Here is a 13,279-nt window from a genome sequence, read left to right as displayed (position 1 = left end):
GTGTGTATATGTGTGTAGATGGCATGTATGTTTGTTTGTTTATGTATAGGTAATGTATATACATATATTTACAGGTATGATTTTAAGGTTAGGGCATCTATAAGCTTGTAGCTTCAGTCCTGACCCTTTCGATCGGCCATGCAGCCCTGTTAGAGGGATGTGTTACTGGGTTTTTTTGAGGTTTTATTTTTTATTTTTGCTGATAGAAATAAAATAAACTCAAACTCAAACTCAAACTCAAACTCAAACTCAAACTCAAACTCAAACTCAAACTCAAACTCTTAAATGCATTTGTGCACAAAATAACTGTGAACACACTGGATTTTGGTCCCTCATCACTTTCATCAAAAGCACATTTGAAGAAGATATTTTATTAGCCAGCATGAAAAGGAGGAATGATTTCAGTGGAAGGAAACCTCTTTAAGTGTTCATATAAGCACCTGACTGCTGTTTTAAAACAGACGTGAAAAATTGTGAACCTATCCTTTAATGCTGAATTATCATCAGATCATCATTTGAACTAATGAGTTGATAAATGGGATTTCAGTGTCTGATCTTTTTGTGTGTATGTGTTGGTTTTCCCAGACTCAGGTTTAAATATCCCCAAATTAAAGTCAGAGACAGAACTTTAACCTCATATTCATTCTTTTATTTCATATGTAGTTTGTTGCAGAGCAAAGTCAACACAGCAACAATGTGCATCCTTTCATATACACATGAATACTGTATGACTTGTTTATACACTATGCCAAACATTTGGGGGTAAATCAATTCTCATGTTTGAGTCTCACAGTGGAAAAAGCAGAAATCCGTTAAAGGTAGTATGATCATCACGATCATCATATACACTACAGCCACCAGGTAAAACCATGTAGACCACATCCTCCTTTTCCATCTGAAGAACCAGTGAATTAGAAACACTTTCCGAGGTATTTGCACTGTAATTATAACTGAACAACACTCTATTGTCATTGTGATAGAGATAAACACGCCTGTATACGTTACTCCGGCCATCCAGTGTAGTGAATGAGAAGTAGTAGGCTCCTCTGACTGGGGCTGTGAAGAGACCTGCAACAGAGGAGAAAATCAGTGAAACTTTTTCCTGCTGTTGAACTACCTCTTCTCTAAGTTCAGTACGCTGTTGCTTCTCAATACTTTGGTCAGGCTGCTGTAGGTGGGTTTGTCTAATCTGAAGGAATTGTTGTTCAGTGATCTTGCTTTGTTAACATCACATTACTCAGCGACTGTATAGTCTGTAAAAGTTGAGAGCTCTCAGTTACACATTCAGTGAGTCAATTTGCATCCCATAAGGTTTATAGAAAGTGATATAACAGAGAGATATAAGTGAGCACCTTAAAACAGACCAAAGCCTCTCAAAGCCTTTGCAGAACAAATCATTCTCTTGGGTTTTGTAAACTATCTGTAAATGTCTGTGCAAAGGTTTTGAAAAGGTTTCACAAAACTACATAAAGGAGAAACTCACTTCATCATGAGAACCTTATCAGTCACCAAATGAAATGTAATTACATAACACAAAATCACACACATGACTCAATGCTGGCAAAGAACCAACGGCCTGGCTCAAACCCTCTGAGAGGACACAGAGAAGCTCCATTAAAAGTGTTATGATGTACTGTAAAAAGTCAAATGGGTGAAATCTTAAAAGGGCCAATTCAAAGAGACATTTCTCCTCCTCAAAAAGTGTGCAGCTGGAGCCATAGTAGAGAAAAAAAGTCATTACAAAAGATGGAGTGAAATCTGTAACAATGAATACATATTAAAACATCTAACAAACAAATTATAATGAGTTCATTACATTATAATAGTTCATTTGTGTGTGTAGCAGAAAGAGGTGAGTACCTGTAGATGGACTGTAGGCCTGACCAAAGTTGGTGATGACTTTACTGAACTTAAGTGTGATGTCAGTAATGAAGGGTCCAATTTGTCCTTTGTCAGTGAGACCAAGTGAGAACGCCACCTTTGGTTGGTCTGTGTGAATGTGAGAAGATTCACATAGAGGAAAAAAATAGTTCCACTTATAAACAGTTGATGAACAAATTGTATTGTGGCTTCATAGAAACTGATGTTACTCTGATCCTGTTGCATTATGAATGTTTGAACTGAGCATGGAGCTTGTGTGAGACGGCAGTACAAGCAGGCTGATTACTGGATGAATAGAATAATGATATAAACAGTTTACCTGCATTCTGTCTCTTGAGCTCCTCCACCTCGTTTTCACAGATTTTCAATCTGGCCATCATATCTGTGAACACATTGAACATTTTTATTTTAAAGGAGATAATCTACATAACTGGAACTTGAAATACCTGTATGTGTAGCTAATAATCTAGCAGCTGTGTACTTTGCATATAAACAGTTTACCTGCACTCTCTATCTTGAGCTCCTCCATCTCGTTTTCACTGGTGTTCATTCTGGCTTCCAACACTGTCAACATATTTAACATTAATATTTTTGTGAAGTATGTTTATGGTCAGCAGGTTTCAAGTTGTTAACATGATCACTATGGAGGCTGACCTTTGTTCTTATCTTCAACTGATGTTACTCTGTGTAGAAGATCTGCAATAGAAGGCAAAATTAATCATCAGATTAATAATTGATCAGCAGGCAGCGTTTTTTTAAAAACATGTCATTAATTGTTGCAGTTTACCTGTGTTCTCTCTCTTGAGCTCCTCCATCACATGTTCACTGATATTCAATCTGGCCATCATATCTGTGAACACATTCAACATTATTATTTTAAAGGAGATAATCTACATAACTGGAAGTTGAAATACCTGTATGTGTAGCTAATAATCTAGCAGCTGTGTACTTTGCATATAAACAGTTTACCTGCACTCTCTATCTTGAGCTCCTCCACCTCGTTTTCACTGGCGTTCATTCTGGCCTCCAACACTGTCAACATATTTAACATTAACATTATTGTGAAGTATGTTTATGGTCAGCAGGTTTCAAGTTGTTAACATGATCATTATGGAGGCTGACCTTTGTTCTTATCTTAATGAGGCAAAATGAATAATCAGATTAATAAAAAAAGAAACGTTTTTACATTTTATTGATTGTCGTAGCTTACCTGTGTTCTCTCTCTGGAGATCTTTGACCACATATTGAATACATTTAAAGTTTTTCAGTAAAAGCTTTATTTTGAATCTTAGATATGAATATCTATAAACATCTTAAATAAGTTGTTCCATTTAATTCTTGAGTTTGACAAGAAAAATAATCAGAAACATAAATTAATTATATATTATTTTATAAAATATAAATATCTACCTGCATTCTTGTATTCACTGGCTGTCAGTCTGGCCTGTATGGCTGGAATAAAAGCAGTACATTACTCCTAAAAGTAATGTCTATGTGAACATTGCATGAATGTGTTGATCACTATGTGAATGAACCTGTATTCTCCTGCTCCAGCTTCTCCATCTTGCTCTTGCTGTTCCTCAGCTCCAAACTGTGTTCGATGGCCATGTCTCTCAGCTCCTTCAGCTCAGCCCAGATGTCAGGGGTGATGTTGGTCTGATCACTGGTTGATTTGACACCCAGGATCTCAGACTGAATCTCCGTCTGAGTGATATCATTCACTGTCACCCCTCCACTCTCACCCTGAGCCCTCGTCCAGTACAGACAGAGCAGCAACGCCAGAAAAGCTGCAGCACGCCTCATTGTGAAATATCACCTCTTTAGACAGCAACACCACTCGTTCAGTTCCCGTCTTTATATACACGTAAAACAGGTCACTGAACTGCTGTATGAGAATTAAACAGGTGTCTTTGATAACCAATGCAAAAATAACACCAAAGAGCCTTCAACACTGAACTAAAAGCAAACAAAAAACAAGGTAGAGTAAAGAGATGATAAGAGCAAAGTCAATCATTAATAAATGTTTCATCAAAACATTCAAAATCACTATTTTATAGTCCAGGAGAACGTTTTATAGAATATGATGAATACAACATGTTTGAATGCTGATTTTTGAATATATTTTTTCATAAACAGGCCAATTATGTACATTTGCTTATATAAAATGTGTATCAGCTGAAGAAAAATGTAAAAAAAATATTCATTTTAGTTCATACTGTCGGTGGCATTAGGAAAAGTCCAGCTAAAAAGACATGTATATATGCTGTTTTTACAGCTCTTAAATGGAAAAAATGGAGCAAATTTGACCCTGAACAGTATGTAAGGGTTAACAGGTAAAGTTCTTTATAAAATGTGCAACCTGTATTGATATTTCAAGTGATAATATTCTCATCATATGCTTTGTAGGGCCATGTTCATCTAACCAGACAAAACAGAGAAGCTATTTGGATTTCATGATTTCTTATATATTTTTTTAACAGAGCAATGTCGCAATGTGTCCAATGAACTGCATCATAGCTTCGCTCACAGAGGGAAAACCAGAAAATCATCAAAGGTGGAACAATTTCTTCTCTTCATCCAAAACAACGTAGTTTGAAATGAGAGTCAGGATCACGTCTCCCTTTTCAAGTTGAAGAATTAAAGCATTAGACACATTTACATAAGCGACACTATCACTGTAGTCTGAGCTCCACATTATTCTCTTGCCATTATGATAGAGATTAGCACCTATCCAAGCTGAAGTATGATTGTCCTATATGATGAATCTGAAGTAGTAGACATCATCACTCAGGAAACACTATCATAACTCTCAGGAATCTACAATGAGGAAACACCAGAGGTAGGATAAACATGTAAAAATAAAATAAAAGGGTAATAAATCATTCATTAAAATTATATAAAAGGAAAGAATAATTAAAATGTCACTATAGAATAAAGTAGGTAAATCTGGATAAGTTAGGAGTAAAAGAGTAAAACAGACATTAAAGATGGGTTATGAAAAAGAAAACAATAAAATAGAATAAACAAAATAAACAGGCTAAAATAGATCATCAAAGGCAGATTAATAAACCAATAAAAGGCATTTTAAACTGTATCTTAGATATAACATGATGGATGTCTGAGAATTTTCTACAGCTCAACAGGATAAATCTGAAATTTAGGTCATTGGCTTCTAAACTAGTTGTGATGTCATAAATCCTGCTCATAGGTCCACCCCTTAAAACTGGATTTTCTATGAGCACAGAGAAACTTTCCACTTTAAGCAGATGAATGTGAAAACAACCTTCTAGTGTCAAACTGTGCCAAACACACATCATATACGTGGGATCACCATCACAGCCAATAGGTGATATAATGTGTCTGTGTTATTATACACTTGCAGCTCACATGTTATTTGTACATGTGCATATAGGATGATTGCAGGTTGTTTACACGCTGTAACAGAGAGAAATGTAAGCCCAAAAACTACTCGATAAGTGATGTGTCTGAGTGCCACCTCTCTCTCTCTCTGCACACACACACACACACAGCTTGATTGATTGCAGCACTGTTTCTTAAATCCCTGTGTGTGCTAATGCAGCCCCCTCTATTGGTGACAGCAGAGAAGAAAACGGTTACAGCACCTGGTATTCAATAGCGGTCTCTCATCCAAGTACTAACCAGGCCCGACCCTGCTTAGCTTCCAAGGCACCTGCCCCCCCTGTAATCTGATTGGCCACCCCAGGTCATGAAGATGTGGACCAACAGGAGTCTGCCCCAAGGTTTAGTAGCAGTGACACAGAAGAGGCTCCACACTGTGCCAACCGCAAGGTTGACAGCCCTACAACGTCCAGAGCCTTCAGCATCTCAGGGCGAATCTCATCCGCCCCCGTCGCCTTTCCACTGAGGAGCTATTTAACTACCTTAGTGACCTCTGCAAGGGATATGAATGAAGGTCCCCCCGGATCATCCAGCTCTGCCTCTTCTACAGAGGACATGTTGGCCGGGTTTAGGAGTTCCTCGAAGTGCTCCTTCCACCGCCCGACAATATCCCCAATCGAGGTCAGCAGTTCTCAGCCCCTGCTGAGAACAACCTGATGGTTTGCCAGGACTTCTTTGAGGCCGTCCGATAGTCCTTGTCCAACTCCTCCCATACCCAGCTTTTGCTTATGCAACTGCCCGAGCCGCGGCCTTCCTGGCCGTCCGGTACCTGTCTTCTGCTTCCAGAGACCCCTGGGCCAGCCAGGACCCAAAGGCCTCCTTCTTCAGCTTGACGGCCTCCTTTACCGCCGGTGTCCACCAGCGGGTTCTCCGGTTGCCACCCCGACAGGCACCGACGACCTTCAGGCCGCGACTCTGAGCAGCTGACTTCGCAACTAAGGTCTTGAACATGGTCCACTCGGACTCCATGTTCTCACCCTCCCCATGAACACTGGAGAAGTTCCTCCGGAAGTGGGAGTTGAAAACCTCACGTACAGGGGCCTCCGACAGACGTTCCCAGTTCACCTTCACTGATCGTTTAGGCTTCCCAGGTTTGTCCGGCAGCCTTCTCTGCCACCTGATCCAACTCACCACCAGGTGGTGTTCAGTTGACAACTCCGCTCCTCTCTTCACCCGAGTGTCCAAAACATACGGCCGCAGGTCCGATGATACAACTAAAAAGTCGATCATCGACCTTTGACATAAGGTGCTCTGGTACCACGTACTCTTATGAACATCCTAATGTTTGAACATGGTGTTCATTATGGCCAATCCATGGCTAGCACAGAAGTCCAACAAAAACTCAACGCTCGGGTTCAGATCGGGCAGGCTGTTCCTCCCAATCACCCCCTTCCAGGTTTCTCCATTATTGCCCACGTGGGCGTTGAAGGCCGATACTCTGAACGCCATTTGGTGCATATGCACATACAACAGTCAGAGCCTTCCCCCCAGCAACGCAAAGTCACAGGGAGGCGACCCTCTCACTCTGCGGGGAGAACTCCAACAGAAAGGTGCTCAGCCGGAGACCCCTGAGTATCCCCACACCCGCCCGGCGCCTTTTCCCTTGGGCAAATGCAGAGAAGAAGAGAGTCCAGCCCTTCTCCAGGAGTTTGGTTCCAGAGCCAGCGCTATGCATAGAGGCAACTATGTCTAGCCGGTACCGCTCCATCTCCCGCATTAGCTCTGGCTCCTTCCCCGCAAGCGAGGTGACGGGAATTTATGAATGTGAATTGGTGTATAGACTAATTATGAGTCAGAAAATGAACAGTATGTAAGAGTTAAACACAAACTCCTACAGTAACACTCTGTGGATCCATCTATACACCCGAGAGCTTTAAACCGTGCAGCAGAGTCTCTCAGGAAAACAAACACATGCATACTTATGAAAACTAAAAGACTGACTTTGCTCTTATCACTCTACAAACTTTCACGACCAATGGTTTTGAAAGAACATCATTCTAACTTGTTGTTTGCTTTTAGTTCAGTGTTGAAGGATCTTTGGTGTTATTTTTGCATTCGTTATCAAAGACACCTGTTTAATTCTCATACAGCAGTTCAGTGACCTGTTTTATGTGTATATAAAGACGGGAACTGAACGAGTGGTGTTGCTGTCTAAAGAGGTGATATTTCACAATGAGGCGTGCTGCAGCTTTTCTGGCGTTGCTGCTCTGTCTGTACTGGACGAGGGCTCAGGGTGAGAGTGGAGGGGCTACAGGGAATGATATCACTCAGACGGAGATTCAGTCTGAGATCCTGGGTGTCAAATCAACCAGTGATCAGACCAACATCAGCCCTGACATCTGGGCTGAGCTGAAGGAGCTGAGAGACATGGCCATCGAACACAGTGTGGAGCTGAGGAACAGCAAGAGCAAGATGGAGAAGCTGGAGCAGGAGAATACAGGTTCATTCACATAGTGATCAACACATTCATGCAATGTTCACATAGACATTACTTTTAGGAGTAATGTACTGCTTTTATTCCAGCCATACAGGCCAGACTGACAGCCAGTGAATACAAGAATGCAGGTAGATATTTATATTTTATAAAATAATATATAATTAATTTATGTTTCTGATTATTTTTCTTGTCAAACTCAAGAATTAAATGGAACAACTTATTTAAGATGTTTATAGATATTCATATCTAAGATTCAAAATAAAGCTTTTACTGAAAAACTTTAAATGTATTCAATATGTGGTCAAAGAGCTCCAGAGAGAGAACACAGGTAAGCTACGACAATCAATAAAATGTAAAAACGTTTCTTTTTTTATTAATCTGATTATTCATTTTGCCTCATTAAGATAAGAACAAAGGTCAGCCTCCATAGTGATCATGTTAACAACTTGAAACCTGCTGACCATAAACATACTTCACAATAGTGTTAATGTTAAAAATGTTGACAGTATTGGAGGCCAGAATGAACGCCAGTGAAAATGAAGTGGTGAAGCTCAAGATGGAGAGTGCAGGTAAATTGTTTATATGCAAAGTACACAGCTGCTAGATTATTAGCTACACATACAAGTATTTCAAGTTCCAGTTATGTAGATTATCTCCTTTAAAATAAAAATGTTGAATGTGTTCACAGATATGATGGCCAGATTGAAAATCAGTGAACATGTGATGGAGGAGCTCAAGAGAGAGAACACAGGTAAACTGCAACAATTAATAAAATGTAAAAACATTTCTTTTTTTTATTAATCTGATTATTCATTTTGCCTTCTAAAGATAAGAGAAGATAAGAACAAAGGTCAACCTCCATAGTGATCATGTTAACAACTTGAAACCTGCTGACCATAAACATACTTCACAATAATATTAATGTTAAATGTGTTGACAGTGTTGGAGGCCAGAATGAACGCCAGTGAAAACGAGGTGGTGAAGCTCAAGATAGAGAGTGCAGGTAAACTGTTTATATCAATATTAAGAATTAAACTTATTAGCTACACATACAAGTATTTCAAGTTCCAGTTATGTAGATTATCTCCTTTAAAATAAAAATGTTGAATGTGTTCACAGATATGATGGCCAGATTGAAAATCAGTGAACATGTGATGGAGGAGCTCAAGAGAGAGAACACAGGTAAACTGCAACAATTAATAAAATGTTTAAAGAAAAGGCTGCCTGCTGATCAATTATTAATCTGATGATTAATTTTGCCTTCTATTGCAGATCTTCTACACAGAGTAACATCAGTTGAAGATAAGAACAAAGGTCAGCCTCCATAGTGATCATGTTAACAACTTGAAACCTGCTGACCATAAACATACTTCACAATAATATTAATGTTAAATGTGTTGACAGTGTTGGAGGCCAGAATGAACGCCAGTGAAAACGAGGTGGAGGAGCTCAAGAGACAGAATGCAGGTAAACTGTTTATATCATTATTAAAGAGTAACTTCATCCAGTAATCAGCCTGCTTGTACTGCCGTCTCACACAAGCTCCATGCTCAGTTTAAAAAGTCATAATGCAACAGGATCAGAGTAACATCAGTTTCATCAGTTTGTTCATCAACTGTTTATAAGTGGAACTATTTTTTTCCTCTATGTGAATCTTCTCACATTCACACAGACCAACCAAAGGTGGCGTTCTCATTTGGTCTCACTGACAGCGGACTAATTGGACCCTTCAATACTGACATCACACTTAAGTTCAATAAAGTCTTCACCAACTTTGGTCAGGCCTACAGTCCATCTACAGGTACTCACCTCTTTCTGCTACACACACAAATGAACTATTATAATGTAATGAACTCATTTTAATTTGTTTGTTAGATGTTTTAATATGTATTCATTGTTACAGCTTTCACTCCATCTTTTGTAATGACTTTTTTTCTCCACTATGGCTCCAGCTGCAAACTTTTTGAGGAGGAGAAATGTCTCTTTGAATTGGCCCTTTTAAGATTTCACCCATTTGACCTTTTACAGTACATCATAACACTTTTAATGGAGCTTCTCTGTGTCCTCTCAGAGGGTTTGAGCCAGGCCATTGGTTCTTTGCCAGCATTGAGTCATGTGTGTGATTTTGTGTTATGTAATTACATTTCATTTGGTGACTGATAAGTTTCTCATGATGAAGTGAGTTTCTCCTTTATGTAGTTTTGTGAAACCTTTTCAAAACCTTTGCACAGACATTTACAGATAGTTTACAAAACACAAGAGAATGATTTGTTCTGCAAAGGCTTTGAGAGGCTTTTGGTCTGTTTTAAGGTGCTCACTTATATCTCTCTGTCACTTTCATATCACTTTCTATAAACCTTATGGGATGCAAACTGACTCACTGAATGTGTAACTGAGAGCTCTCAACTTTTACAGACTATACAGTCGCTGAGTAATGTGATGTTAACAAAGCAAGATCACTGAACAACAATTCCTTCAGATTAGACAAACCCACTTACAGCAGCCTGACCAAAGTATTGAGAAGCAACAGCGTACTGAACTTAGAGAAGAGGTAGTTCAACAGCAGGAAAAAGCTTCACTGATTTTCTCCTCTGTTGCAGGTCTCTTCACAGCCCCAGTTAGAGGAACCTACTACTTCTCATTCACTACACTGGATATCCGGAGTGGCGTATGGAGGCGTGTTTATCTCTATCACAATAACAAGAGAGTGTTGTGGAGTTATAATCACAGTGTAAATGGCTACGAAAGTGTTTCTAATTCACTGGTTCTTCAGCTGGAAAAGGGGGATGTGGTCTACATGGTTTTACCTGCCAGCTCTAGTGTATATGATGATGGTAATGATTATACTACCTTTAACGGATTTCTGCTTTTTCCACTGTGAGACTCAAACATGAGAATTGATTTACCCCCAAATGTTTGGCATAGTGTATAAACAAGTCATACAGTATTCATGTGTATATGAAAGGATGCACATTGTTGCTGTGTTGACTTTGCTCTGCAACAAACTACATATGAAATAAAAGAATGAATATGAGGTTAAAGTTCTGTCTCTGACTTTAATTTGGGGATATTTAAACCTGAGTCTGGGAAAACCAACACATACACACAAAAAGATCAGACACTGAAATCCCATTTATCAACTCATTAGTTCAAATGATGATCTGATGATAATTCAGCATTAAAGGATAGGTTCACAATTTTTCATATCTGTTTTAAAACAGCAGTTAGGTGCCTATATGAACATTTAAAGAGGTTTCCTTCCACTGAAATCATTCCTCCTTTTCATGCTGGCTAATAAAATATCTTCTTCAAATGTGCTTTTGATGAAAGTGATGAGGGACCAAAATTCAGTGTGATTGTACAAAAATGCATTTAAAGTAGATGTGAAGCTTCTGTTCAGCTTCAGCAGTCTGAGTTAGTCATATCAAGTGATATCTGACATATCTACAGTCTTTTTAACATTAAATTCCCTCTTTGTGTTTCCTCAGACAGTGTTTAGCTGTTGAGCTCGTTGGAAATATAATAACACGAGGAGTGACTTTGTCAGTAAAGAGATATTCATTTGAATAATTTGAATGGCTGAAGCTTTATATTAGCTCCAGATAAACTTTTAAGTACATTCTTGTACAGGACTGTGGATTTTGGTCACAATCACTTGCAATGTAAGTGAATTATGAAGGAATCTTATAATGGTCAGTATGAACAGGAGGAATTAATATGGCAAGACACAACTATTTCAATGTTAATTTGGGCAGCTGACTGTTGTTCTAATCCTACTGTCAGTCTATTATCACTGCTGTTTGTTGCAAAGTCAATGGCAGTGGCACACTGGGGGGAATCCCATGGGAGTCAAATGATTGCTTCGTGTAACCAGTGTCAGGTGAGATGTGACGTCATGGTCGTTGAGGATAGCAGAGAGTCCATTTAAAGATGCTGTGGCACCACTGACAGTTCCTCACTCCATCTGAGTCGTGGATAATGTGACCTCATCCACTAAACATATGATATACTTTAACATTACTTTCATAGGAATTTCTCTTTGCTTTGGAGAGATTTGATTTGACTTTGTATATAGTTTTGTTTCTGTTGATCTCTGTCACTTCCTAAAATCCAAACTTTATCCACTGCCATTCACTTTGCAAAAAATAGCAGTGATAATAGTCTGATAGTAGGATGGAAAGGTGGCTCTGACTTACACACACATCATATACGTGGGATCACCATCACAGCCAATAGGTGATATAATGTGTCTGTGTTATTATACACTTGCAGCTCACATGTTATTTGTACATGTGCATATAGGATGATTGCAGGCTGTTTACACATTGTAACAGAGAGAAATGTAAGCCCAAAAACTACTCAGTAAGTGATGTGTCTCAGTGCCACCTTTCTCTATCTGCTCTGCACACGCGCACACACACACACACACACACACACACAGCTTGAATGATTGCAGCACTGTTTCTTAAAGCCCTGTGTGCACTAATGGAGCAGCAGCGCCCTCTTTTGGTGACAGCTGAGAAGAAAAAGCTTACAGCATCTGAGGCTTGTACTAAGAAGCTGGATGTTCTCTTATCGAGGTAACTTCAGGGTTAACCCTGGGTTTTCCGTCCTACGACGCTGGTTCACTTCTTACCGGGGTAAATCACCATGGTAACTTATGCTGAACGGCTAACCTGCTCCGGAGCAGGATAGGTGATAAGAGATCAACTAATATAAAAGCACCACCTCCTGACCAATCAGTTCTCTTGGAAAATGGCCTGCCCATTCATAGAAGATCCTGTCTTCCGGATCGTGAGAGGTTAAAACTATCCGAAAGGTACAGATTTTCAAGCGACATTAAGTTAGTTTAATATTCAACATTCATTTGACATTCAAAATACAAACCTATTATGCGCTTCAACCATTTGAGTGAATGATGTCAAACCAACTGTATAACATACTCATCAAAACGTTGTATTAAAAAATATCATATACATTGAACATGTATATGTATGTATATGTTATATAGTGTATAATCTACGTTTATAATATCAACCTGTGTTGACCTGCGCGCAAAATTCGAGTATAAGCCGTATGTAGGCTATCCATTTGGTCCCGTTGGGGATCCATGTGTATCCATCTGGTCCTGTTGAGGATCCATGTGTATCCATCTGGTCCCGTTTAGGATCCATGTGTATCCATCTGGTCTCGTTGAGGATCCTGGTGTATCCATTTGGTGCCGTTGAGGATCCATGTGTATCCATCTGGTCCCGTTGAGTATCCATGTGTATCCATCCGGTCCCGTTGAGGATCCTGGTGTATCCATCCGGTCCAGTTGAGGATCCATGTGTATCCATCCGGTCCCGTTGAGGATCCATGTGTATCCATCTGGTCCCGTTGAGGATCCATGTGTATCCATCTGGTCCCGTTGAGGATCCATGTGTGTCCATCTGGTCCCGTTGAGGATCCTGGTGTATCCATCCGGTCCCGTTGAGGATCCTGGTGTATCCATCCGGTCCCGTTGAGGATCCTGGGGTATCCAGCTTTGAGTTCACCAGA

The 13,279-nt window shown here is 39.6% G+C and overlaps 2 protein-coding genes across 9 annotated transcripts in view; one reads left to right on the top strand and one right to left on the bottom strand.

Annotated features, from left to right (window-relative positions):
* Window positions 1-627: 627 nt before the first annotated feature.
* On the bottom strand, window positions 628-3,699 carry LOC133996571 (heavy metal-binding protein HIP-like). Of its 2 annotated transcripts, XM_062436177.1 has the most exons (9): window positions 3,417-3,699; window positions 3,292-3,333; window positions 2,851-2,913; window positions 2,669-2,731; window positions 2,536-2,577; window positions 2,383-2,445; window positions 2,201-2,263; window positions 1,861-1,989; window positions 628-1,068 (listed from the first exon to the last, which is right to left on the bottom strand). In XM_062436177.1, exons 1-9 carry the CDS (start codon window positions 3,682-3,684, stop codon window positions 788-790), a joined length of 1,014 nt encoding a protein of 337 aa, XP_062292161.1. In that variant the 5' UTR covers window positions 3,685-3,699; the 3' UTR covers window positions 628-787. The 2 variants fall into 2 exon arrangements, with proteins under 2 accessions (XP_062292161.1, XP_062292169.1); XM_062436185.1 differs by lacking the exon at window positions 2,383-2,445.
* Window positions 3,700-7,266: 3,567 nt separating this feature from the next.
* LOC133996497 (putative leucine-rich repeat-containing protein DDB_G0290503) overlaps window positions 7,267-13,279 on the top strand; it is a 33,530-nt gene continuing 27,517 nt past the window's right edge. For 5 of the 7 annotated variants that reach the window (XM_062436158.1, XM_062436111.1, XM_062436123.1 and 2 more), the window contains exons 1-6: window positions 7,267-7,741; window positions 7,825-7,866; window positions 8,679-8,741; window positions 8,858-8,920; window positions 9,011-9,052; window positions 9,143-9,205. In XM_062436158.1, coding sequence (XP_062292142.1) covers window positions 7,474-7,741; window positions 7,825-7,866; window positions 8,679-8,741; window positions 8,858-8,920; window positions 9,011-9,052; window positions 9,143-9,205 — 541 coding nt within the window. In that variant the 5' untranslated portion in view covers window positions 7,267-7,473. The remainder of the gene's footprint in view (window positions 7,742-7,824; window positions 7,867-8,678; window positions 8,742-8,857; window positions 8,921-9,010; window positions 9,053-9,142; window positions 9,206-13,279) is intronic. The other 2 variants (XM_062436101.1, XM_062436094.1) reach the window with 2 other exon arrangements.

The sequence above is a fragment of the Scomber scombrus genome, chromosome 2 (genome assembly GCF_963691925.1).
Source record: "Scomber scombrus chromosome 2, fScoSco1.1, whole genome shotgun sequence".
Lineage (NCBI taxonomy): Eukaryota > Metazoa > Chordata > Actinopteri > Scombriformes > Scombridae > Scomber > Scomber scombrus.
This window is presented reverse-complemented; position numbering and strand designations above follow the sequence as displayed.